The following is a 25,595-nucleotide window of genomic DNA, read 5'->3' as shown; positions in this document are numbered from 1 at the left end:
CATCCCGAGCCCTCTAGCCTGCAACATCCTCCCCTGAGTTTCTAGGGTCCGGGAAGGGGTCTTCAGAGCCGATTTCCCCATTTTGGAAGCTTCTCATAACAGCATCTGGGGATCAGCAGAGGCTACGCCACAGGAACCAACCCAACTTACAGGTGGCACTTCATACGTCGTGTCCTCGAAGAGCTTAGCAACGTTTCCCTTTAAGGAACGGGACGTTGGCTTGCAGAGCTCATTGGGTGTCAACTCCCAAAGGAGGCTCGTCACCATCGTCTTTATTGTCGCCTGACATCTTCGTCTCACGTAACCCAGTTTCCTCTGCCTGCCCCTTTGGCCCACCAGAAACTTCTGCCCTGGGTGGAGTAAGTTACATTGCCAGAAACGGCGTCTTCAGAGTGGCTCTGGCCCTGACAGTGAGCTCCTGGCTCGTGGAAGCAGGAGTCTTGCCAAATAGAAACTGAACATTTACTCTGCCTGGCACGGTGGCGTTATCTGTCTGGTTCTTGGTAAACACTCCATTCCTTGGGGTGCAGGCCATGTCGCAACCCCAGTCCTGGGGGCTCCGGGGGGCAGCCCGAGTCACTCTGAACAGGAGACGGATCTGACCGGGTGGATCTGATGTCCTGCCAGGCCTGGGTGGGCGCAGCCCCGGCAGGGCTCTGGCCTTGTTTTCGTTTGCTATACGCTAGAGGACAAAGGAACTGTGCTCACAGCAGAACATCAGGCACAAATGGGGTACAGAGATGACACAGAACATCACGGTGAAGGTGGGGTGTTACTAGGGAGGGGGATTGGGCATCAGGAAGGGCTGGGGGTGGATGTTTAGACAGAGGCATCTCTCCATCTGTGATCTTGAGCGTCGTCCACCTGTCCTGAGGTTCTGGGCAGCAGCTGTCCACACCAGGGGCCGTCTGCTTCCAGAACCCTCGTGCCAATGTAGGCTGAGACCTGAGAGGGAAGTGACCTCCCAAGGACTTCAGGCACGTTGCAGTTGTGACAGGTGGATGCGGGGGTCACCTCCGTGCCGTTTCCCTGCCTCAGTGGGTCAGTAACCCTCACCAGGTCCCGTCCGGTTTTCCATCGTCTCTCCTGGGACAGCACGTCTCTGTGTGGAAGGCTGTGGTGGCATCTTGGGAAACGGTCTGTGTACTCGTCCTCATTATGATTAGCAACTTCACATCGTGGTGGGCTGGGATCCGGGAAAGCAGGGACCCTGGGCCTCGTGGGGCTTCCCAGCCTGAGCTCCCAGGTTAGCCGGCGCTTTCCAAGGGCCAGATCTGCAGCATCAAGGTTAAGGGGAGAACCCCCAGCCAAGGTGGAGAGAGGGGTTCAAATAACTAGGGCAATTTGAATTTCGTTCTGCCGTCCCCGACAGCTGAGGATGGTGGGGACGGCCAGGCCCTGGCCGATCGGTGAGAGCTTGCCAAGGTTCCAGGAAAGTGGGGCTCTTTCACTTGAGAGATTTGCAGGAAATCCCCAGGTGGGGAAAACAAAGTCTAGTCGTTTTTCAGCCACGGTGAGTGTGGCGGCCATGTGACAAGAAGACCCCTCCACCCACCCAGAGAACAGACAGGCCCTGTCCGTCGAAGTATCTGACCCTGTCCCGTTACCTATTTTATATACTCATCTTGCCTCTTGTTTAAAGTCCACCCCGTTTTTCTTCTGAAGATGAAGCTCTGACCTGTAGTTGACTGCAAGCACTTTTGGAGAAGCCTCAATTAAAACAATGTAACCGACAAGGAAATTCAGTTACCTTTATGGCATGTGAACGTTAAAAAAATAACTAAAATTATGTCCATAACACTACATTGTTTAATATGCAGATCAGTCTCAGGACATATCGTGGACGGTGAGAAGAACACTGTCCAGTCTCTGGGAATTTTATATAATATCTAAATACTCATATGGATATTTTATCCGTATAAGCTTAACAAACAGGTTAGAAAACCTCTTAATTTGACACTTCCCAAGGAACTCGTAACATATCAGAAGAACCTATCTGTAGCACCTCTTTTTCTAAGCACCTTTTTAAAAGGTGAAAGAACAATCCTTTGTGGTTTTTCAGGGGCCCCCTGGAAAATCCCAGAGTTTGAAATCAAAAAGATCTCCTTTATTCGATCTTGAGAAGGCAAAATGTCAGAAGCTGTCAGAAGTTTGACCAGAGGATCACAGGTCACTGACAATGTTTGAGTTACCTCCTTATAGTTAAAAGTAAATATAGGAGGTAAATGATTGTAAAATAAGGGGAAAAAATGTAGTTCTTTTATAAATGAGACGATTTGTTCTCCTAAACAAAGGATATAAGGTTGACACACTGTTCTGATAACACAGAATCTTCCAGGCAGACTGCTCTAAGAACCAACCAATAATCCAAGACACTTTCATAATTTTAACAGAGAAAACTAAATTCTAGTTTTGCACAAATATATTGATATGAAAGATCTTAAGAAATCTTAAAAACAAGCCTTTTGAAATGAAATAAGCTTCAGTGGCAGAGAGATTCCAAAAGGAGCCGAGAGGTCACTCTGGTGGGCACTCTTACACACGATTTAGACGACCCTTTTTAGGTTCTAAAGAAGGGGTGGCTGGTGGTGGATACCTGAAACTATCAAACTACAACCCAGAACCCATGAGTCTCAAAGACAATCGTATAAAAATGTAGCTTATGAGAGGTGAAAATGGGATTGGGAAAGCCATAAGGACCACACTCCCCTTTGTCCAGTGTATGGATGGATGAGTAGAGGGGTGGGGGAAGGAAACAAATAAACAAACAGACAAAGGTACCCAGTGTTCTTTTTTACTTAAATTGCTCTTTTTCCCTTTAATTATTATTCTTGTTATTTTTGTGTGTGTGGTAATGAAGGTGTCAGGGATTGATTTAGGTGATGAATGTAACTATGTAATGGTACTGTGAACAATCGAATGTATGATTTGTTTTGTATGACTGCGTGGTATATGGATATATCTCAATAAAATGAAGGTTTAAAAAAAATACAAAAAAAAAAAGCCTTTCAAATCTTAGTCAATATGGACCATGACAAGATTCATGTACACAAAACTTCTACAACTTTCTATATCCCTTCAAGGTTTTGTCCCACTTTCCTTAATGAGAGGCATCCCGCATACCTTACATATGTAAGTTCCCAAAAAGATCTTTGAATTTGACTTCAAGCTGACACGCTACAAAACAGAATAACGCTGAAAATAAAATTTGCCGGAATAATTCCACTGGGCTAAAAAGAAATTTACATTTTCCATCATTTTAAACACTTAGCTTACTTGATCAGTAAACCTGCATAATTTAGGAAGAACATAACCAAGTAAAGTAAAATTGTACATTTATATTACCTTAACATTGATAATCCAGAAGACAGAGCTGTTTTTATTCAACAATATTAAACTTGTCCTATTTGCCAAAGGTTTGCTTATGTGCACTTGAATTTTTAATAAAACATTGGGATTTAGTTTAATGAATACTCTTTACATTGAAGTATCAGAAGTTTGATTTCCCTGATTTCTGGGGTTTTAGGACTATTATTTATATATAAGTGCTTATTTATAAATTTATTTATTTATATTTATAAATAAGTGCTTATTTATCCTTAAGCAATTTGGATAGAGCTGTTTTAAGGAGATGTATGTTAATTTGGTATTACCATTTGGAGGTAGAAAAATATACATCAAACATACTGACACAAATACACAGCTAATGGTTTCAATTAAAAAATTTCCCCACCATAAGTCAGATGGAAACACAGAAATACAAAACTCACTGGTTTACATAAAAGAGCTGGCTTTCTCTCCTTGCTCTGTTTATATTTTTATCAGAAGTTTGCTCCTGGTGGATGGGACATATTGTGGCTGTTTATTTAACGTAAAGGCTGAATTTAATTCCTCAGATTTATCGTAGCGAGAGGGATCAGCCCACCGGCTTTCAACCATCGGGGATCTAGCATCAGAGGTTCTGAATGGCACGTGCACAAACCAAGGAAGGTCAGCGTGGCCCCGGACCACACACACCCCAAAAGAATTCTGAATTCTTCTACAGTATTTGCTGGTCTGATTTGGAGAAATCTTTAATTTCCGCTCTTGATGCAGTGTGAGCACAGGGCTTAAATTCTGCGCTAGCGGGCGGCCGGTGTCCTCAGGGGCTCGCAGCTCGTTCCCCTTCATTCTGTTTCGAACTTTTTCTAACACATCTGAGTGAAGCTATTTGTGGAGGCAGGTTGTCCCGTGGCAGCCCTGAGAACCGACCTCGAATCACCCCCCACACGCCTTTTTAAGGGGTGGTTTTGTTCCTATAACTTTTCTCAAAGTGGCCACTTGGTCAGATCCACCCGTGGACAGTAGTCAGGACACAGTGTGAATGCACGTGAGAAGCAGGAACGGGGATTTAGAGCAAAAAGGCCCCATTCTGCTGCAGTCAGACCCAATACTCTCGGCCCCAGGCCTTTTGGCTCAGCCGGGAGGACACCGGAGGGTGGGTGAAGGATGCTCACTGCCCAGGAGCAAGACGATGGGCAAACTGCTCGCCAGGCAACCCGGGCTGGGGTCCTGAACCCTATGTCCCCAAGAGGAACAGTGAATTAGAGAGTGGAGGAAAAAGGAAATGAAACAAATGGACGGTCTGATGACAGAGCCAAAACCCAACCCAAACCCAAGTCTCCCTGAAAAGGCAACTAACTGATCTCAACAGAAACCACGGAGCTCAGGTGGGGGGTTACCTGCGGGCGCCGTGCTGGCCATCGGAGAGCAGACACGAGGGGTCCCGGCTGGTGCCTCACCCGGCCCGTCGCCAGAGCCCGCAGCCCCGGAGGCACCTTCCGTCTCACCGGAGCCTCCACACTCGTCTAGAGACAAATCCGAAAGGGTCTGCAGACACCGCCTTACTTGGGACGCCAGTTTCATTACAGCAAGGGAAGCCAGATCACTTGTGAGAACAGAAGCGGCTTCGAGGTTCTGGGGGCGGGAAATGAGTTTTATAGCCATAAAAAGGCAGGCAGCCCGATTCCGACCAACCGGCGAGGGTCTGCCTCCATGGCGCGTGGGCCCAGGCAGCTGGGCTATTTTGTGTTGGGTCAAACGGAGGACCCGGGACTCGGCTGGCGGCCTGGGTGGGAAACACGGGCATTCGAGGAAGCAGGGCACGGTGGGGTCTGGGCTCTGAGGGCTCCCTGGGGTTCTATGTAATTTTATCAGACATTGTTTTCAAATGTGGTTTTATTCACTATTTTTGATGACTATAAATAAGTGTTTCCACTATGGAAAAGAAAGTTAGCACAGTACATTTTCATGACTGGGGAATGGATTTTCTGAAGTCATCTTCGACAGGGTAAAAACTTAGAAAAAACAACCTGAATGTTGGATGGGATTCAGTTCTTTGTATAAAGTCCCTTGTAAAAAACAGAAAAGGAGTGGGACCAAAAAAAAAGGGGAAAGAGAAGAAAGGAGGGAAGGAAAGGAAACGGGTTAAGACGACTTATTGCTCCTCTTCGACGTTCTCCTCGGCCTCCTCGTTTCCGGACTCCTCGTTCCCGGGGGCTGCCTCGCTCTCGTCCTTCACCGAAAGAGCCGCCAGCTTCTCGGCCGCCTTCCCGGCGTCACCGTGTCTGCCCGGGCCTGCGGCGGAGACGGCGAGAGTGGGGCGTGACTCCGAGCTGCCCAGCGCCCGGCCGCCTCGCCAGCCCGGGGTCACCCGTTTCCTCGGGGCCCCGTCGGAGGAGGAGGCGGTGTCCGAACGAGCCAAGTGTCCTGGGCACTGACAGCGCCCCGTGGCCCACGGCTGAGGACACAGGCCCGAGACCACCTCGAACAGCACTAACTGAATCTGGGGGAGCCCAAGCCCCGGCCGCCCCCACAGAGCAGCTCAAGGCCCAGGCACGAGGGTGCGGGGCCCGAGGGCCACCCCGGGAGGCGCCGTGTCCCCGGCCGCTGCAGCACCTGACACTCGAGGCCCTTGCGGCGGCCGGGAGGTTCTCTAGCAGACGGAAAAAGCACCCGGACTGGAGCCGCAGTCGGATGCAGAGTGAGTCTGCGAGGAACCCCCAAGCCTGCCACGCGGGGCGCCCAGTCACCTTTCTTTTCTCTCTCTTCGATCTCTTTCCTGCACTCTTCAAATTTCTTTTTGAATTTCTGTGCATCTAGAGAAAAAAGGAAAAAACACTTCAGAATTGTGAGCACCCCCAACACAGGGACATGAGTGCGTGAAGAGGGGGCTCCCTGGGACCCACCCGCAGCGGCCCCTGACCGAGGGATCACAAGCCGCGTGGCCGCAGAGCACCGAGCCTGCAGGGCCAGAAGGCAGCCCCAGGCCCCAGCAGGGCCGGCAGGCGGTGAGGACCTGGTACCCCAGTGACTGACGTCCTCCCAGGCCAGGGGCTCAGCTCCTGACGGCCCCAGACCCAGGGCAGAGGTGAGTTTCATTCGGTGCCAGACGGTCAACCCAGGACACCTGCTCATCCCCGGGCCCCGCAGGTACAGCCTCGGAAACTCAGGGCCAGGGAGGGCCAGCGTGCCCAGCCCCAGGGCCTGGATGGCCGTGAGGGTGTGTCCCTCCTGCCCAGGCCCAGGACACACACATCCACCCTGCCTGAGCCTGTCGTCACGGCCCTGGGCCTCAGGGGACGGAAGGAGCCCAGGGCAGGGCGGGGGAGCAGCACCCAGACCTCGGGGTACACCCATGTGTGCACACGTGTGTCTGCACGTGCATGGGCCTGCCCAAGACAAGAGTAGCATTGGAGTCCCAGGGTCAGCTCTACTCCCACCACGCCCAACAGACACTGCAGCCTAGACAAACAGCCAAAGCACCCGGGAGACGCGGCTGCTTGGAGCAGCACCATGGCCTCGGGGCCCAAACGCTTGACTTTCAGGGGTATGCACTGCCGAGCTTTCAGCAGCCCAGCCCATTCACAGCTCGGGCCGCCTCCACCTCGCACCTCCCGGTTGGCGTCACCCCCTGGCGGCTTACTCTCAGCATTGAGGAACCGGATGGCCAGTAGCTCGGGCTTGGGGCACTCGTCAGCAAAGTCGGCATGGGTGTTCCAGACCCAGGCCCGGTCGCTGCCCGCGTTCGGCTTCAGCTCCATCAGCGGCGTGACTGTGGGGAGACACCTGTGAGACCCGAGCAGCTGCCCCACCCCCACCAGGACCTCCCACTGAGAATCCCAAGCACCCAGTGCAGCCCTGCACCCCCAGGACCACGGACAAGGACATAAAACAGGAACAAGGCCAGGGTCAGGGCCCCATGCCGCGTGCGTCCCTGCACATCCCCACCTACCATTAGGGAACCACAGAGGGGAAGCAGCCCTCCAGTTCCACCACCCAGAGCCCGTGCCCACCCATGAGGTCGAGAAGGGCAGTGTGGCCTGACAAGCTCATCACGTCCAACCCCAGCCAGGCCTCAGGGCCCGGGTTCCTGCAACCCCCCAGGGAGCTGTCCCCTTGGGCATGTTTGTCTGGAGCAGCTGCAGTGCCCCTGGCCTGGAAGGGAGGAGACGCTCCAAGGCAGAAGTCTCGGGGACCGCAGAACCCCCCAAGTCTGTGTGTGCAGCCTGAGGTCCCGAGACAGCAGGCCTCCCGCTCTCCCCATGCAGACACCACATGCTCCCATCCCTACCTGGCACACCCAGGTGGCTGTGGACCAAAAGCTCTACCTGACCCCCAGGATGCAGGAGCAGCCTCCAGCCTCGGGGGGAGCAGATACCCCCTCCTCAGAAGGCACCCGGCAGCCTAACAAGGCCCAGCCTGCCCTGTAGGACTGGGGCTCGGGGAGGACCAAGGCGGGCTGGCCCTCCCTGGGAGTTGTGTGTGTGAGGGGGTAGATTGCTGGGCCAGGCCCCTTTCCAGGGGGCTAGAGAGCAAGTCAGAGCAAGGTGGGTGGGTCTGCAGCCGGGCTCTGTGACTCGGGGCCTGTCCCACCTTGGTCCCGGGGCCATACGCCAACATGGCACTGGGCCCCACTGTTTCTTCACCCGGAGCCGTCCCTGCACGACCTCCCCAGGCCGAGCCTCCTCTGGCCGCTCCCCGAGTGCCCGGGCACCTACTGTAGTGGTTGGCGCAGACCTTCAGCGTCTTGTCCCTGCGCATCAGCAGGCGGATGGTCCCCTTATCCTTGTGCTTCAGGAGCTTGACGTCGCCCGTGCCCCGCTCCTTCCACTCAGGGAGGTCGCTCTCCGAGGCAAACCGGAACAGCTTCGCCCGCCTTCAGGGAGGTCATCAGATCAGAGCTTAGACGCCAAAGACAGCGGCTCAGAGAGCCCTGGGCGGCCCGGCCCTGGCCATGGGGGCTGCCCCCACCGTCCCACCTGAGATGTGGCGTTGAAACACCCCCATGGGGGAGAGGGCCCTATGGGGCATCCCACAGGGGAAAAGGCCAGGTATTGGCTTTACTCCCAATGGATGTGCCCAGCCCCCAACGTCAGGGGGTGCACAGCCCCGGGTGGGCCCAGTAGCCACCCTAAGAGCAGGGGTGTTTCCTTGGGAGTGGGCAGCACGGAGGCAGGCAGGAGTCGAGGACCCAGATCCCAGGGGACCCCGGCAGCTTCACCCACCACACGCTCCGCCCAGGAGCCGAGGCAGCAGAGAGCGCCGCAGCCTTGCCCGTGGGGCACAGGTTGACGCCCCTACGCTGGATGCCCGGGTCTGGAAGCCCCTTTCCTACCAGGCCCCGGACGTGGGGCAGAAAACGCTGCTCTCGCCCTAACCTCAGCTCTACCGAGGGAGTCTCCAGCCTGATGGAGACAGCCCCTGGAGCCCAGGGCCGGATGCAACAGCCCAACTTGCAGCCTCACTCCCTTCCAGAACCCAGGACTCCCGCCCCACGGTGGTCCAGGGCAGTGGTGCTGGGAGCAGCTGCACCCCCACTGCCGTATCGTTTGTGGGCACAGCTGAGACCTGGTGAACCAGTCACTTCAGGAAGATGTCGCCACGCCTCAAAAAGAGAAGGCTGCACCCTGGCTCCCTCACTCAGATGGGGAGGGCCACCGTGTGGGTGACTCTGCTTCCTTCCCCGGCCCCACAGCAAAGTCATCGAACCTTCTAGAACAAGGGGTCCACAAACACGGGCGGCCTCCTTACTTCCACTACCTCGCATTGAATCCGGCATCCCCTGCAACCGTGAGCATCGGCAGCAGCCGTGGCACCAGCAGTGCCGTGACCCGCTCATGGGGATTTCGCTGCAAATCTCTCGGCATGCAGTTTAACTCCGTCACTGCCTCACAACCAAATCCGCTGCCAGGGCAGCGCACACAGGTGTGAATGAGAGATACGGGCGTCGTAGTTTTAAGAAAGCAGAAAGAAACCTTGATAACTGTGTTCCGACACCACCTGCCTTCCTGTGCAATTCCGGGCATTACTTTGTAGGTTTAAAACCGTTAAGAGTCAGGACGTGTAAGGCTGACTGCCAGGGGCCTCCACGATGCCAAGACGGCTGAGATCCGTATGTCAGCCACGGAAGGGACCTGCGGGCACCTGGGAGCGAGGTGCCAAGGAATGGGGGCTGGGGAGACGAGCCCTGGGGGACAAAGCAGCTGTGCTGCGACTTGGAGATGGGGGAGAACCCAGAGGCTTAAGGAAATGGACAAGTCGTATAACGGTTACCCTAAATTCCCACGTGAGACCAGTCCTCATGCAAACCTAAGCCCTGGTTTGATCAAAAGGGAGGCACAGTTGTTGGCACCGAAAAATACCACAATCCCAACCTCATGCTACCGGTCCGTCAGCCTACTCACATTTTAAAAAGTTCTTCCTCGTCTTCCTCCAGGGTTTTGATTTCTTGCTCAGGAAGACAGACGATAGGCTCAAACTGGGGGTCGTGGTTGGACTCGTCGGCATTCTCGGTGGAGGTATCATGGTCCTCCTGCGTGTCCTGGGGAGAGACGTGCTGAGAGGTGACCCTGCTACCCCGAGCCAGGCCCACGGGGGCATCCCTCCTCGTGACGGGCTCACCCCCGAGGAGGAAACCGAGCTCACAGTCTTTCACACTTACGTCCAGTTCCAGAGAACCACCAGGTGAGTGTGAAAGTGAGACACAGGATTTCGCACCCCTCCCCAAACACACAAACATTAATTCTGTCTGAGGACAGACAGACAGACCCCTAAGAGGCCGCCACCCACTTGCCCAGTGGCCTGGGAGGAACCGCCTGTCTCTTTGCCTCTCAGTTTCCTTGTCTGCAAAATGACAGATGACGCTGCTGTGTGAGCGTGAAAGGACGTGATGGGGTCTGGAGGGTGGGTTACACTCGAGGCAAGCCAGGAACATCTCCATCCTTACTTAAAAGAGAGAACTTGCAACAAATATACTTCGTTTAACACTTCTTTTCCTTACCTTCCAAAAGATAATAAAGGCTGCTATGAAACTCCAGCTATTCCTATTAGCATAGGGAGCTTTGCCAGTTTAGGGAATTACCACGCAAATAATAATCTTAAGACTCCCATCCAAGCCGGAGAATTACAAAACACAAAACACCGTATTTTACGCTCAAGTTTTGGAAAGCGTGTGATCTAATCTGTAAAGCCACAAAACACCGACGCTTTGCTCGGGTCCGAGCGGGAGGAGAATGAGTAACCCCTCAGGCTGTTTTTCCTGGGGCCGAGGGCACTGCGGCTCGGCCTGGCTCCCCGGCGGACACCCGCGGCCGGCAGGGCCGCCCTCACCCGGGATCGGCGCGCCCGGGGGCCCGTCCGCCCCGCGGGGACACGAGCTTCCACCGGCGCGGGCCTGTGGCGGGCCGGGGCCCGAAATGAATGGGGCGCTGCGTGGGCGGCGGGGGCTGCTGGGTCCCGGGGCGCCCGCGGTGGGCCCCGCCGCAGGAAGCCGGCCTTCCGCGCGTGTCCCCGGCCCGCGGCCCCCAGGGACTCGAGACCGAGGCGCTCGGGCCGCCCCAAGGTCACGCGGGCGCCCCCGCAGCCCCCGGCCCGCGCCCCCAGGCCCCGCAGGCCGCGCCCGCCCCCCGCGCCCCCCAGGCCCCGCGCGCCCGCAGGCCGGCGGGAGTTGGCGGCGCGGGGCCACCCACGTGGCTGCCGGTAGCGGCCCCGGCCCTGCCGCACCTTCGCGGACGCCATGGGGGCGCGGCGGCGGCGGCGGCGGCGGCGGCTCGGCTGGCTCGGTCGTCGCTGGCTCCGCGGCCTCTCGGCGGCTGCTCGCGGCTCCTTCCCTCCGCGTCTGGCGCCGGCACCTCCCGCCCGCCCGTTCTTCCCTCCGCGCGGCGCCCCGAACTCCGACCCCTGACCCCGGCGGCGGGAAACGCGCGGCGATTCAAAACCAGCGCAGCTTTATTGACCCAGGCGGCGGACGCGCTCATTGTCCCGCCCACCCCGGGCTTCCCGCGCACTCCCGGCGGCCCCCGCGCGCACTTCCGCCCCGCGGCGCGCGGCGATGACGTAGCCGGGGGTCCGGCCGCTGGGGACGGGCGTCTGCGGTGCACGCGCTGGCTGACGGGAGGGCGGCCGGCGCGGCGGGAGGGCTTGCGGGGTAACCCCGGGCCCGCGCTCGGAGCCGAGCCCCGGGAGTTCGAGTCCCGCCTTTCCTGGGTCCCCGACGACAAGGCGGGAGGACGATGAGTGCCACGCCGGGCCTCGGAGCCGAGTCCGTGGAGGTCCGGCCGGGGCCGCGGGCCGGGGGTGGAGAGGGGCCGGGCCGCGGGGGTCGCGGTGGCGGCGAGGGGGCGATCCGGGGAGGGCTCGGGCCGTCCCCAGCGCCTGCCTGTGCCCGCGCAGGGCCCCGAGCCCGGGGAGGGCGGCGCCCCGCGGCAGGAGGACGGCGAGGCGGCCCCGGAGCCCGGGCCCGGGCTCTACGGCTACATCCGGGACGGGCTGTTCACCTCGGAGATCTTCAAGCTGGAGCTGCAGAACGTGCCGCGCCACGCCAGCTTCAGCGACCTCCGGCGTTTCCTGGGCCGCTTCGGCCTGCAGCCCCACAAGACCAAGCTCTTCGGGCAGCCCCCCTGCGCCTTCGTGACCTTCCGCAGCGCCGCGGAGCGCGACCGGGCCCTGAGCGTGCTGCACGGCGCCCTGTGGAAGGGCCGCCCGCTCAGCGCGCGCCTGGCCAGGCCCAGGGCCGACCCCATGGCCAGGAGCAGGCGGCGCGAGGCCGAGGGCGAGCCGCCGGCCTCATGCGTCGCCGACGTGGTGACCCCGCTCTGGAGGGTGCCCTACGCCGAGCAGCTGGAACAGAAGCGGCGCGAGTGCGAGCAGGTGCTGCAGAAGCTCGCCAAGTGAGTGGTGCAGGGACGGGGCTCGAGCAGCGAGTCCTCTTGGGTGCCCGGGAGTTCGGGCACTTGGAGAGCGGAGTCCCACGGTGGCCACCCTCGTCCTGCAGGGAGATCGGGAGCACCAACCGTGGCCTGCTGCCCTGGTTGCTCGCGCAGAGGCACAAGCATAACAAGGCTTGCTGCCCGCTGGAGGGCGTCTGGCCGTCGCCTCTGCAGGTCAGGCCCTTGAAACATCCCCATCCGTCTACTCTGTTCCCTTTCCTTGTTCACGACGTGACTGTTAGCGGGGTCGGTCTCGTGCCCCTGTCGGGGGATCCAGGCGTTTTGCTTGCCGTGATGCCTGCTTGGTTGACGAGCGTAGAGATGAGGTGTGCCTCTCTGTTCTTCTCTATAGACAGAGTATCGCAACAAATGTGAGTTTCTGGTGGGCGTCGGTGTGGATGGAGAGGACAACACCGTCGGCTGCCGGCTTGGCAAGTACAAGGGTGGGACGTGCGCCGTGGCGTCCCCTTTCGACACCATGCACATCCCTGAGGCTGCCAAGCGGGTGGTGAAGGCTTTTCAGGAGTTTATCCGGTAAGAACTCGGGCCTGGGTGGAAGGAGTTCAGGATGTCCCTAGGGTCCAGCCCTGGGGAGCTGGGGATCCCACCATCTCTGGGAAGATGGTGAGCAGGTGGCTGCACCCCCGTTCCGGCTAGGCAGACGGCAGGGATCCCACCAGCTCAGGACCCCCCTTGCCCTCCAGGTCCACCCCATACTCAGCATATGACCCAGAGACGTACGCAGGCCACTGGAAGCAGCTCACTGTGCGCACCAGCCGCCGTGGCCAGGCCATGGCCATTGCCTACTTCCACCCCCAGGTGCTGGGCGGAGTGCCCCAGGTGGTGGGGGGCTGCCCCCGGCCGGTGCAGGCAGCAGACCCTGATGGTGCCTTATCCCTGCAACTCCAGAAGCTGAGCCGAGAGGAGCTGGCGGAGCTGAAAGCCTCTCTTACCCAGCACTTTGAGGCGGGGCCAGGCCGGGCCAGTGGGGTGACCTGCCTGTACTTCGTGGAGGAGGGGCAGCGGTGAGCGGCCGGTGGGGGGGTGGGCTGAGCGGGCGCCTGCGAGGGGCGGCCAGACTGACAGCCCATTCCCGCCCCCCACAGGAAGACCCCCAGCCAGGGAGACCTGCCTCTGGAGCACGTGGCCGGGGAGCGGTGCATCCATGAGGAGCTGCTGGGGCTGACCTTCCAGATCTCCCCTCATGCCTTCTTCCAGGTGTGCCTGGGCCCGGGGGGCAGAGGAGGAGGTAGGGTGCACCTGAGGAGTGGGGGTCTGGGGTCAGGAGGCAGTGGGGAGCCGTGAGATGGCCTCGTCTTCAGGGGGCGGCTGTTGTGGGAATGGAGCTGGATCTCTGGTCAGAGCAGAGATGGGAAGGGCAGGTGAGTCTAAGAGCCTGGGGGTCTGGGGGTCTGGGCTGGTGCTCAGGAAGTGGGCTCCTTAAAAGTTGGCAGGCCATGGGGTTGAGTTGCTGTTTAGAGCCATGACTCGTGAGCTTGGTGTCTCTGTGTGGATGGGGTCAGAGGTCAGCATGGCACTTGGGGTGAGGGACGGGTCAGTGCTGCTGGTGGTGAGGGGCCAAGTGAGGCAGGGCCACGGGCAGGCAGAGCAGCCCTGGGGTCCCAGGCGGTGCCGGGGCGGGCGGCTGTGATGTCCCTGCCCACCGCCACCCTCCAGGTGAACACGCCGGCGGCCGAGGTGCTCTACACAGTTGTCCAGGAGTGGGCCGAGCTGGACGCGGAGAGCACAGTGCTGGACGTGTGCTGCGGCACCGGCACGATAGGCCTGGCGCTGGCCCGGGTGAGCCCCGCTGTCCTGTCCCCACCCGCCCGCCCTGCCCAGGAAGCCCTGGTGGGAGGCTACTGACCCTTCTCTTCCGTTCCAGAAGGTGAAGAGGGTTGTCGGAATTGAGCTCTGCCAGGAGGCTGTGGAGGACGCCCGGACGAACGCCCGCGTGAATGGTGAGGGCCAGCAGGTGGCAGGGGTTGAGTTGGGGGGGGACCACCACCGGGCTGGGCCTTGGGTCCTCACGGGGTGGCCACACTGTCCCCAGGGCTGAGCAACGTCGAGTTCCACTGTGGGAGAGCCGAGGACCTGGTGCCTGCCCTGGTGGGCAGGTCGGCCACCCAGCAGCTCGTCGCCATCCTGGACCCGCCCCGCGCCGGCCTGCGTGAGTGCCCCTACTGCCCCCGCTCACCTCTCCCGAGGAGGGCTGCCCTTGGGGAGCAGCCTCGGTGACCCGGCCCCATCCGTCCATCTGTCCCTCCCTCCCTTCCAGACTCCAAGGTGATCCTGGCTGTGCGCAGAGCTGAAAACCTGAGGCGGCTGCTGTACATCTCCTGCAACCCCCGGGCGGCCATGGGCAACTTTGTGGAGTGAGTGGGGGGATGGGGGCTGGCAGACCAGGGTGGAGCCCCCAGGCCTGCTGCAGAGCCCCGGCCCTCCTGACCCCTATTCCCCCCACAGCCTCTGCAGGGCCCCTTCCAACCGCGTGAAGGGCACACCCTTCCGGCCGGTCAAGGCAGTGGCCGTGGACCTGTTCCCACAGACCCCGCACTGCGAGATGCTCATCCTGTTCGAGAGGGCGGAGCACCCCAACGGCGCCCCTCCCCCACCGGGGCCCCCCGGCGACGCCTCCCGGGAAGCAGGGCCCTCCCCGTCTCCCTAGGCCTCTGCGCAGACCCTGGGACCACTGGAAGCTGCACACTGGGAGCAGGGCCCACCCAGCATCCGGGGCAGGAACGGAGAGCTCTCGGGGCCCTGTCTGCGCCCCCATGTGTGGAAGCCGGCGGGCTGGAGCCTGCTGCTGGCTGGGGCCAAGCCTCAGGCGCCTGGGCCAGGGCCCCCGGCCAGGAGGGCAGGCGGGCACCGGGCCTCCCGCCGTTCCCATCCCCCGGACCACCAGGACCACAATAAACCGCTGCTGAACCTCGGGGACCCTGGCTCGTGTGCACGTGCGCCTCCCTCTAAAACCCCGCCCAGGTACGAGGGCAGGGCAGGTGGGCCCCTCCCCAGGACCGTCTGAACCCCTGGCTCCTGAGCTGCCCCCCGAGTGGGGTGGGGGTGCGGCTCCACACGGCTGGCCAGTATCGTTACCCCAGTGTCTGTGCACAGACCGGCCATGGACAACAGGAAGTCACGGCTACACTTGGATCTTGCCTGTTGCTGTTTTCCCTTTTGCTTGTGTTTGGCAAGCGCCTGTTCCCACACCGCGTGTGGGTTTGTTACATTTTCATCTGTAGGCGGGTCTCCAGTGTGTGTTTCACGAGAGATCGCAGGCAGGAGGGCGGCACGTGCCTGGTCTGCCCCAGCTCTCCAGGGCACCGAGGTGGCTTGTCGGCCGCTCCCTCTCGAGTGCGCCAAGCACAGCCCTGGTCAGCACACAGGTCCCTCATGTGGGTGCAAAGCTGCCGAGCAGGGGGCCTGCCCCGACCCACCAGCGTGGGCAGAGGTGCCAGCCCCTTGGCTGGGGCCCAAGGGTGTGCTGTTCGTCCTCCGGGAGGTGGTGACACATGGGATTCTGAGGATCCCCCACAAGTGTCAGGGAGTGGCCAGTGGGTTCCGTGCTAGCACACACTCCCTCGGCTCTGGACTGGGCACACGTACGTTCAGGCCACCGAGACAGTCCAGAGCTTGGCACAAGGACTGGAACGGCACCTCGTGGTTCCCTCGAGGCTGCCTCTGGGAAATGCAACTGAGCAGCCTTGTCGACTCACTGAGCTTCGACCCTGTGGCTCCTGGGGTAAGGGGTCCCAGGGCACACCGTGACAGTTGCCCGTGGAGGAGGAGGGCCATGGGTTGGCAGGGACCATCTGGCTGCCCCCACGACCCCCTGATGCAGGCGGCACAGAGGACCCTGGGGTGCTCCTGCCTCCCCTCCAGCCCTGACGGAGGAGCCTGGTCCCTGGGAAGGGCCGCCCAACCCAGACTTGACTGAACTGAAGATGGCTCAGGGCTTGGGGCTCCCTGGGATTAGGGGGCCTATGCCACAGCACGTGTACGGCTGGGGGATAGCGGACAAACCTTGAGGGTGCTTTGGATATGGGTGCATGGGTCACCACTGTTCTGGGAGGTGCAGCAGTGGGAGGTGCCTCTGCCCGGAGGTGGTGCCCGTTGCCCGTGGCCCTGCTCCCACCTGCAGCAAGCGTGAGGATGCACCCTCCCGTCCTCCCACGTCCTGGGCAGTGCCCCCCCCCTCGCTGCACTGCCCAGCCCCTGGTGGAGAAGAAAACAGGATGAACTCACAGGGGACCTGGCGTCTGTGGGTTCCTGTAGCAGCCAGTGTAGCTTGTGGACTTGGGTGCGGACGTGCCCTCTGGTGCCCGCAGAACCAGGCTGCCGTGGCCTCTGCCATGTGTGGTGGGTAGAGCCGACATGGCAGGCGCCCCTTTCTCCATTGCACTTTGGGAGGACCGGGATCAGCAAGGGCCAAGGCCTGTGGGGTCTTCTCTGGGCATCTGCAGGGGTATTTGAGCCCCTCACCCCCCCGTATCGGCCACAAAGGGTGGGACAGGATTTGAGCCAGCAGCCCCTGCCGAAGGAGCTCCATGTGTCCCAAACATGGATGACATGGTGGGCTGGAGTGTAGAGATGACCACTAGGGACCACATGTATTGCTAACAGGCCCCAGCGGTCCAGCCTGCCCCCAAACCCCAATGGGAGCCGAGGCCTGGCCCCTGGCCTGATGCAGGGCAGATTACTCCAACAGGAGGCCCAGTGGGTGACTGGGCTACTCATGCCAGCATGTCCCCCCCCCCCGGTATCCCCCTGGCACCCCTAGATCCCCTGGGGAACAGGAGCAGCCCCTGCAGGAGGTGGACATGGCTGTGTCAGTCGCCCACCTCCAGGACTATGGGGCCTGGGTGTCCCTTTGAGCCACCCAGACCCACATGTAGGTCCCTCTGCAGGAATTTACACACTTCTGGGGTTTCAGACCAAGCAGTTGCCAGGTGCAGGTGGCAGCGGAGAAGACTGCCATGTGCTCTCAGGCCCTGAGGCTGTGGCTCCTGGGCAAGCAGACCCCTGCCAGCAGAGGCTCTGGCCAAAATGCCCAGCGGGCCACCTGCCAGCAGCCCTCCAAGCGCCCCGGGTGCCCACTTCCTGACACGTGGGCAGCACCAGTGACTTAGCTGTCAGTCAGGCCCCCGGAGGGAAGGTGCCACTTGTATCAATGTGTATGACGAGGGCCTGAACCCCAGTGGACGGCACTGGAGAGCACAAGCCCTCAATGAGCTCTGACACAACCTGCCAAGACCTGTGGGCCAATAGCCCAGACCCTCTGCGGCTGCCATGTCTGATGGGAGGAGTGTGGCACGGCCAGACCCAGGGGCCACCATTAGGAGCTGCGGGCACACTCGGCAACCGCTCCTGCCTTGCCCACCCCCTCCTTTCCCTCTTGCTTGCTTGGGTGCAGGTTACTGTTTCCATTTATGCTTTAAATAGAGACATTAAATCATAGCCTGTCCCAGCTGCCTGGCACCTCGTCTTCAGCCCGAGGAAGGGTATGTGGAGCTGCTGTCCAGGGTCCTGCCCACAGCAGGGTCTCGCCCTACTCGCTGGACCCCTGTGCCATGCAGGCACTAAAGCGGTCATTTCCCGGGAGTCGGGCTGAGCCTGTGCTTCCAGCACACACCACACAGCCTCACTGTCAAAGCCTGAGGAGGCAGCGGGGGGGCCCCAAGGCCAGGCCCAGCCACCCGTGCTGGTGCGGGACACGGCGTGAACGCCTCCTGCCCCCCGCATCGGGCCGGCACGCTGGCTGCCCTGCTGGGGCAGGTGCTGGGAGAGGCTCTGGATCGCTGGCTGATGGACCCCGAGACCCCTGCTCCCAGCGTCGTGAGGAAAGACACCAGCCAGGCCCTTTTGGACAACTTTGCTTTATGTTAAGACAGTCGCAGGTGACCCCGACGCCCCCAGGACATACACGGCAGCTGGGGCCACGCGGCGGGGGCACCGCACACTCCCCATGGACGCCCTGCCGGAGTGTAGCAGAGCAGGCAGCTCAACCCAGCCCATGCCACAGACAGAGGGCACCCCTAGGCCCAGCCAGCCGCCCCTGGGACTGTGCACAAAGCTGTGGTTCCCAGGACACTTCGGGCTGTTTTAAGAGCAACAATCACGACCAAATGATGATTCACAGCGGCAGACGGAGGCAGGGCAGAAGCACGCATTTGATTACAGCCACTGGATCGGGGGCTTTTTTCTTACAAAAGGTCAACACGGAAGCCAGCCTCGGTCACGCAGGCGGCGAGGGAGGGGCACGAGGTGGGGGCACAGTTGAGACACTGTCTTCCCAACAAAAAGCGCCGCTGACGAAGGCTGTGGGGGCACGGATGGGCCCCCGGGGAAGCTGGGGTCGAGGTCCTGGGGTCCTTCTGAAAACAAGTCCACTTGCTAAAATGCCGTAATTCTGTTCATCTCTGCTACATTATTCCAAAGCTACAACCTACTTCCAAACCGCAAGTTTCTTTCCAAATGCTAAAATATCATAAAAGCTTTAAAAATCAATGGTGGACAGACAGATTTAGACTGTGCAAAAAACTTCAGTAAAAACTGCCAGAGGATGGCGTGGGCGCGGCGGGGGGCTTTTGCAGGCGGACACTTGGGGCATGAAGACATCACCAGAAAAACGCCACCGCCCGCAGCAGAGCCGGGTGAACAGGCAACAGGCCACAGAGGCTGGGATGGGACTTCACACCTAACGGTTTGCCTGCACTCACTGAAAATTAGCTCTGATGCAAGGTGTGCCTTTCAATCAGAAGGTCTGAAAGAACCCTTTCTACCTGCCGGGACGGGACGGGGGCAGGAGCCCCAGGAAGTGCCTCCTAGCTGGGGTCCCCGGGCAGCCACCGCCCACAGGCCTCGGCCGTCAGCTCACTTCCCTGCCGCCTGGGCCATCTCCCCCAGTGCCTGTTATGTGCTGAAATGGATCGAAACCTTCATAGAAAGCCGGGAGCGAGTATGTACAAGTGGTGGCTGTGTGCGCCAAGGCACCGGCTCCACCCAGCAGCTGCTCTGGGCTGGATCCGCTCAGACCCGAGAGCGATGGGTGCCCAGGGCTGCCCCCCGGCCCCGGCTGCCCTATGGCCACCGTGTGACTCAGGGTCCTGGGCCGTGCTGGCCCCTGCCTCTCACACGTCCACCGTGCACAGGGGCTCGCCGCCCGGCTGCGCAGACGCCACGATCGTCATCTTGGGCTTCTTCCGTGTCTCCTCCTGTGGGACAGCGGAGGTCAGGGGTGCCAGTGAGGCGGGCAGCACACAGCCTCGTCCCAGTGAGGGGACTCCTGGGACCCACTGTGGTGCCCACGGCTGATGCCCCCTGCGAGCCGCCCCCTGCCTGCCCTCAGGGGCCCTGGCAGCTCCTGCCCCAGGAGAGGCCAGTGTGCCCTGTGCCGAGCCCCCACTTGCTCCCACGCCAACTTCCAAGGGCTTCTGTGCAGGCTGCTCAAAGGAGTCAGAGCCCATCTGCTCAGGGGCCAGCAGGAGGGTCCCACAGCCTGGGGATCCCACTGACGAAGGTGGGCTGCCGGGGAGGGCGGGAGAGCCGTGGGGGCTCAGGGCAGCACCGTGACCCAGGCATCCTCCCAGGGCTGTCAAAGGTCAGGGAGAGAGACCCGGAGGGTGCGGCACCCTGCCCAGGCTGCCCACTCCCTGAGAGGCTCACCAAGAGCCAATGCAGGACACGCGACTTGAGGGCCACCTGGAGAAGAGGGGATTCAGGGCACCCCAGGCGTTTCCAGGCTTGGGGGCCAGTTCTCAGGGCCTGCCTCCCGACACAGCGGCCATGCCTGGTGCTGGCTGGGTGGATCCCCCACAAGGAGGGGAGGCCCGGGCAGGGGACGGGCTCAGGCCGCGGGCTCCTGGGCCCCAAGGGAGCTGCCGGCCGCTGCCCTCCCGCCCCAGGCTCACCCGCTCCTCGGCCAGCTTCTTCATCTCCTCTTGCAGCTTGTTCAGGATGTGCAGGTTAGGCTTGTTCTTCTTGGCGTACTGCTGCAGCTCGATCACGCTCTTGTCCGAGGTCTCCTGGGGGCACAGGGACCTACCCTGCAGCCCCCAGCAGCTGACCGCGCCTCGGGAGCCCTACCTCCCATCCTCCGTAGTGGCTTTCCGGGCGAGGGCCCCAGGACCCGGCTGCTTCAGCCGCCCAGGAAGGAGCAGATGCCGCGGTGCCAGGGCCCTCAGGCGGAAAAGTCACCACACACAGGCGGGGGCAGCTTGCTGCCGGACGCACACCTAGAGGCCACCTGGGAGGGTGCCCCTGGGACTCGGAGCCATCACGGCCCCCACCCTCCAGGGCGGCTCCTGCACCAGTGCGGGGACCCCTACCCGCACCCCACCCAGAGTCCAAGGGGAGGCAAAGGCAAAAGGCAGCTTTATTTGCATCCCAGCAGAGCTTTCTAAACAGCACGTCCTCACCCCTTGGCGAGCCCGGGGCCCTCCCTGCCCTGCCTCTCCATGCCCCAGGCAAGGGCGTCTGGTGGGGAGCCAAGGCCAGAGTCTCGGGGGGACCCAGGGGTGCCCCACTTCTCGGGGCCTTGTATTCCGTGGCCCGAGGGCCCCACAGCGTGGTCACAGGGGGTGACCCCCTCGGCAGCCCCCACCCTTCACATCTGCCACCCTCTACTTTCTGGGAGGCCAATATCTAGACGATCCATGGAAACGTTAGGGGGATTTTCCTCCACCCTACAAGGCACACAAACCCAAGGGAATTGGTAACAATTTCAAGATCTTTGCAAAAACAGCAAGAACAAAAAAGATCACACTCCCAGGAAGGCCTTTAGTCAGAGAGTGCCTGTGAGCGGGGAAAGCTGCCTGAGTCCCGGCTCACCCAAGGTCCTGCCCCCTGCACCATCCCGGCCACCACGTGCAGGCGGCTCTCATGGCTGCTGCCCCCACCAGGCCCCAAGCCGCCTCGGCAGCCATTCAGGCAGGCGGGAGAGCGTGGCTCAGACGGCCCCCGGCCCCCCGCCCCACGTGCAGGAAACCCCCGCGAGGCCGCAGGGGAGGGGCAGAGCTGCCAGCTGCCTGGGGCGAGGACGGGCCAGTTACCTGCTTGACCATCTTGCTGCTCTCGCGGCCGTACATCCGCAGCAGGGACCCCCAGTTCTTGACGTGCGGGTGCAGCAGCTGGAGGATTTTCTGGGAGGCCAGCTGTTTCCCCACCCTCTTGTTCTTACCTAGGAGGGGAGGAGACGTGGGGGAGGGTCCCACCCCGGGTCCCCAGGGTCCACCCCACCCCGTCCGTTCTGTGGCAGCTCCCGGGGATCAGTGACAAGCCTGGGCCACACGCTGTTGCAGACGCAGCCACACAAGGCCCCGGGACTGCAGCCTGGACTCCCTGGAGGGGGCACGGCGCCCATGGTGCAGAGAGGGGCGCCCCAGGAGGCACCCAGGTGAGAGTTTTTGGGGTGTCTGCATGTGTTCTACAGACCGGTGTCTTCGAGGCTGGGGGCCAGCAGGGAGCAGGTCTGGGCACGGTGAGCCCAGGGACAGTTCTGGAAGGACACAGACCACGAGACGGCCGTGTGCAGGAAGGGGGCTTGGCGGGACAGGGGCGAGAGTCTAGGGCACACTTGCACTGCCTTCCAATTTCCACAGCACATAGTTCTCTTAAGATACACATCGCAGTGTAAAAAGCGGCTACTTCAGATGCAGAACCGAGGCCGGGGGGGGGCACAGCGGCGCTCACGGCAGGGAAGGAGGCGTGGGCGCAGGAGGGGCGGGGGCCCTGGTGGGGGTGGGGTGGGGGTGCTTACACCACCCGCGCACGGTGTGCTTGCCACACGCCATGACGTATTCGCTCTTCTGGTTTTTCCCAGGAACCACTTCGAACTTGATGGATGTGTCGCCCATGCCATGGTTTCTTAAAGGAAAAACAAAACGCCAGCATGCCCCGCTTCCCTGACAGCACACTGAGGAGGGGAGACGGCTGCCTCGGGGGCTGTGGCAGAGCCCGGAACGGGTCTCTGTGGAAAGGACCACCCCTTCCCTCTGACGCTCTCAGCTGCCGAGGAGGAAGCCCCTGACGACCCCAGTCACGCCCGGTCGCCCTGCAGCACACATGGGGGCCCTGAGCACCCCCCAGAACAAGCGGCAGCCGGGCACCACCCCGCCGTCCTGCCTCACCTCTTAAGGCACTCGTGCAGGATCTGGTAGGGGGACAGCAGCCCAGCCTTGCTGGTCAGCTCGTAGACCCGTGAGTCCTCGATGCTGATGTGGTTAAAATACTGCAAGACAAGGCCAGCACCCCTGAGCCCCAGACCGCACGGCGTGTCCCTCCCGAGGGCGGCCCGCGGCCCACGCCCCGCTGCCTCCTCGGTTCCAGGGGACTGAAGGCCAGTGGGCCCCTGCTGTCCAGCTGCACCCCACGAGGCCCAGGGCGCCTTTTCTGAGTCTGATTTGATCAACAAGGGACATATCATCAGAAACCCAAAGACAAATAACTGGAGGAGAAAAACTTTAGACAGTCATAAACATAATAATAAAAGAGAGAAGGTGAACCAGATACAAACATGGGGTCTGACAATCCTGGCAGCAGAGGCGTGCCCGGGAGCCCAGGGGGCAGGGAAGACACGCTGGCTGGACTTGGGCTCTCACACAGGGAGTCACCCTGGCTCGGAGTCACTTCCTCCAACCAGAGAACGCTTAGACAGAGGGCCACAGGAAGCAAGGCAACCAGCCGAGGGAGGTGTCGCAGGGTCGTCTCTCCCCCGAGGAGCCTGACAATGAGGACGCTGTCTCCTGTCCGTGCTGCGACCACCTGACACTTTCTGTCCCAATGGGGAAGAACCAGTTATTCCTTCTGACATAGATGCATGTTTAACAGAACTTTTACCTAAAAACACTCAAGTACAATTTCCAAATGATAAAAGGTGGAGAGGCCTCAGAGATGTTTCCTATCCTTCGAGTCCCATATTAGAAAGTTATACTGAGGGAGAAGCTAAACAGTTAAAAGAACTGTGACTATTCTCAAGAAAGCAGAAAGGCCCTCTCAGCCCTCTTAGATACAGATAACATGCAATCCCCTGGGCCTCTGTGGAAACAGGATGGGCTGCAGCTGCTACTTTAATCACAGAGAAATCGTAAATAATGTAGCAAGGTTGAATACAGTCCAATCAAGTGTATGTTTATCAATATGATGTAATGGCTGAACTAATCAATAGAATAGAATAAAAAAACTATATTAACAAGTTAGAGAGAGGGAATAGTAATCTCTTTTCTAATTTTTATACAAGTAAAAGTATGTTATATTGCTCTTACAGAAATGATAGCTTAATTAGTAAAAATATTATCAATAGAGTTTTACAGGCATTCAAGGCTAAGTCTCTGATAACGTGGATACCTTCCTTTGATATTGAACAGCTCCTGGATCGAGATGCTTTGCTTCGTGAGACATTCGTGGTCATGAAGCATCATTTAATATAAAAATGGAAAATGACTCTAAATCAAGATGCTGTAAACTCTCTGTCACCGAGACGAGGGGAGCTCTCTGATCTCATGTCCGGCTGTGTCTGGAGGAGTGGGGGCTACCAGGCTTGGTGATGTATCAATTAATTGTTACATTATAAACTTGTTCCTTTTACCTGAAGTGCTCCTTTAGTAAAAATGTGTTCAAGGTGAACTCTTGAGTGCTCTTTACTTTTAAACCATCGTCTGTTCTATACACTGATTTGAGTGGGAGGTCACCTGATGAAGCCCAAACCCACTGAGCCCTGAGCTGATGAGGTGCAGGCCCTTTCTAACAGGGATCACAGGTTTGAGGTGCAAAGAGAGGAGCCCTGACGGGAAAAGGGCAGCCGGAGACGGAAGGCGGCAGCCAGTGGCGGCCCTGTGGGAAGCCCCACCCGCCCCGCGCCCCCACACTGTCCTTGGCATCACCCGAGACCTGCACCCCACCTAGCCCCCTCGGGATCAGGGCCCCGAGATCTGGAGAAGGGTGAGCTCTGCCCAGCTGGGAATTAAGACGAATCAGGGGCTCACAGCAGACAGGAAGCAGCCGGGCCGCCCGCCCTGCAGCGCTGGCCCATGGCCCGTTCTTGAGGTCTGCAGCCCTGCGGCCGAGGCGAGAGGGCCTGTCCCGGAGAAAGCGTGGGACCCAGGGATCCCAGCATCTCCACAGGAGGGCGGGGAGCGGCTGAGCACTGCTGCCCCAGTGAGTGAACTCCCCCGGGGGCAGCGCCGCCGGGCCCCTGTCTTCACACAAGTCCCTGGGAAATACCTCCAGGCCCGAGCACCCACTTCGGTCGTCAGCCAGCAGCTGTTTCCAGGGAGAGCTCCTCACCCAGACGTCACGGCCGAGGTCACCCCCAAAGGCCAGCCAGGCAGCCAGGCCATGGAGATCCCGTCTCCGACCGAGTGGGCAGGCGGCAGGCTGAGCAATGGGCCTGGCACGGTCCACAGATCCCACACTCGAGGAGAGCGTGCACACGCAGTCTCCGCGCAAGACCCACACCCAGGCAGCCAGCCGAGCCCCCTGGCCACACCGCCTGTGCTGAATCCCCACAGGCCCCGCAAAAGTCACTGATGGTGAACCGACCAGGGAAGCGTGGAGAGCCCAGGTCCTGAGAGCACGACAGGCAGAAGTCACCCTCAGACAAACTACTGTCATCTCTGCCAACAGCACTGGGGGACTAGCATCCAGCCGACACCAGAGGAACCAGAGGGACACCACAGACGGCCCGCACCCAACACCAGCCTCCACAACCCAACACCCAACACCAGCCTCCAGAGAACCAACACCCAACACCGGCCTCCACAGACCCAACACCCAACACCAGCCTCCGCAACCCAACACCCAACACCAGCCTCCGCACACCCAACACCCAACACCAGCCTCCGCACACCCAACACCCAACACCAGCCTCCGCGGACCCAACACCCAACACCGGCCTCCGCGGACCCAACACCCAACACCAGCCTCCAGAGAACCAACACCCAACACCGGCCTCCACAGGCCCAACACCCAACACCGGCCTCCGCAGAACCAACACCCAACACCGGCCTCCGCAGAACCAACACCCAACACCGGCCTCCACAACCCAACACCCAACACCAGCCTCCGCAGAACCAACACCCAACACCGGCCTCCGCACACCCAACACCCAACACCAGCCTCCGCACACCCAACACCCAACACCAGCCTCCGCAGAACCAACACCCAACACCAGCCTCCGCAGAACCAACACCCAACACCAGCCTCCGCAGAACCAACACCCAACACCAGCCTCCACAACCCAACACCCAACACCAGCCTCCGCAGAACCAACACCCAACACCAGCCTCCACAACCCAACACCCAACACCGGCCTCCAGAGAACCAACACCCAACACCAGCCTCCACAACCCC

General features: G+C 60.1%; 3 protein-coding genes and 1 non-coding gene across 6 annotated transcripts in view; 1 reads left to right on the top strand and 3 right to left on the bottom strand.

Annotated features, from left to right (window-relative positions):
- Positions 1–5,202: 5,202 nt before the first annotated feature.
- RANBP1 (RAN binding protein 1) lies at positions 5,203–11,252 on the bottom strand. The gene is made up of 6 exons (XM_037823634.1): positions 11,044–11,252; positions 9,726–9,862; positions 8,040–8,197; positions 6,965–7,093; positions 6,072–6,137; positions 5,203–5,616 (listed from the first exon to the last, which is right to left on the bottom strand). Exons 1-6 carry the CDS (start codon positions 11,056–11,058, stop codon positions 5,477–5,479), a joined length of 645 nt encoding a protein of 214 aa, XP_037679562.1. The 5' UTR covers positions 11,059–11,252; the 3' UTR covers positions 5,203–5,476.
- LOC119524946 lies at positions 5,912–6,032 on the bottom strand. Its single transcript, XR_005214902.1, has one exon. It is a non-coding gene; the product is annotated as a small nucleolar RNA SNORA77 (small nucleolar RNA).
- A 127-nt stretch (positions 11,253–11,379) lies between the features above and the next one.
- On the top strand, positions 11,380–15,185 carry TRMT2A (tRNA methyltransferase 2 homolog A). 2 transcript variants are annotated; one of them, XM_037823632.1, is made up of 12 exons: positions 11,380–11,591; positions 11,713–12,209; positions 12,314–12,422; positions 12,601–12,782; positions 12,953–13,067; positions 13,158–13,273; positions 13,355–13,466; positions 13,926–14,048; positions 14,134–14,209; positions 14,302–14,418; positions 14,527–14,623; positions 14,797–15,185. In XM_037823632.1, exons 1-12 carry the CDS (start codon positions 11,553–11,555, stop codon positions 15,173–15,175), a joined length of 1,962 nt encoding a protein of 653 aa, XP_037679560.1. In that variant the 5' UTR covers positions 11,380–11,552; the 3' UTR covers positions 15,176–15,185. The 2 variants fall into 2 exon arrangements, with proteins under 2 accessions (XP_037679560.1, XP_037679561.1); XM_037823633.1 differs by having other exon boundaries at positions 14,715–15,060.
- Positions 15,186–18,108: 2,923 nt separating this feature from the next.
- The window catches only part of DGCR8 (DGCR8 microprocessor complex subunit), a 42,757-nt gene continuing 35,270 nt past the window's right edge, over positions 18,109–25,595 (bottom strand). The window contains exons 10-14 of one of the 2 annotated variants that reach the window (XM_037823562.1): positions 22,376–22,476; positions 22,006–22,112; positions 21,299–21,426; positions 20,159–20,272; positions 18,109–19,462 (exon numbers count right to left, since the gene is read on the bottom strand). In XM_037823562.1, the coding sequence (XP_037679490.1) occupies positions 19,379–19,462; positions 20,159–20,272; positions 21,299–21,426; positions 22,006–22,112; positions 22,376–22,476 (534 nt within the window). In that variant the 3' untranslated portion in view covers positions 18,109–19,378. The remainder of the gene's footprint in view (positions 19,463–20,158; positions 20,273–21,298; positions 21,427–22,005; positions 22,113–22,375; positions 22,477–25,595) is intronic. The other variant, XM_037823563.1, reaches the window with a different exon arrangement.

The sequence above is a fragment of the Choloepus didactylus genome, assembly GCF_015220235.1.
Source record: "Choloepus didactylus isolate mChoDid1 chromosome 23 unlocalized genomic scaffold, mChoDid1.pri SUPER_23_unloc1, whole genome shotgun sequence".
In the NCBI taxonomy this organism is placed as follows: domain Eukaryota; kingdom Metazoa; phylum Chordata; class Mammalia; order Pilosa; family Megalonychidae; genus Choloepus; species Choloepus didactylus.
This window is presented reverse-complemented; position numbering and strand designations above follow the sequence as displayed.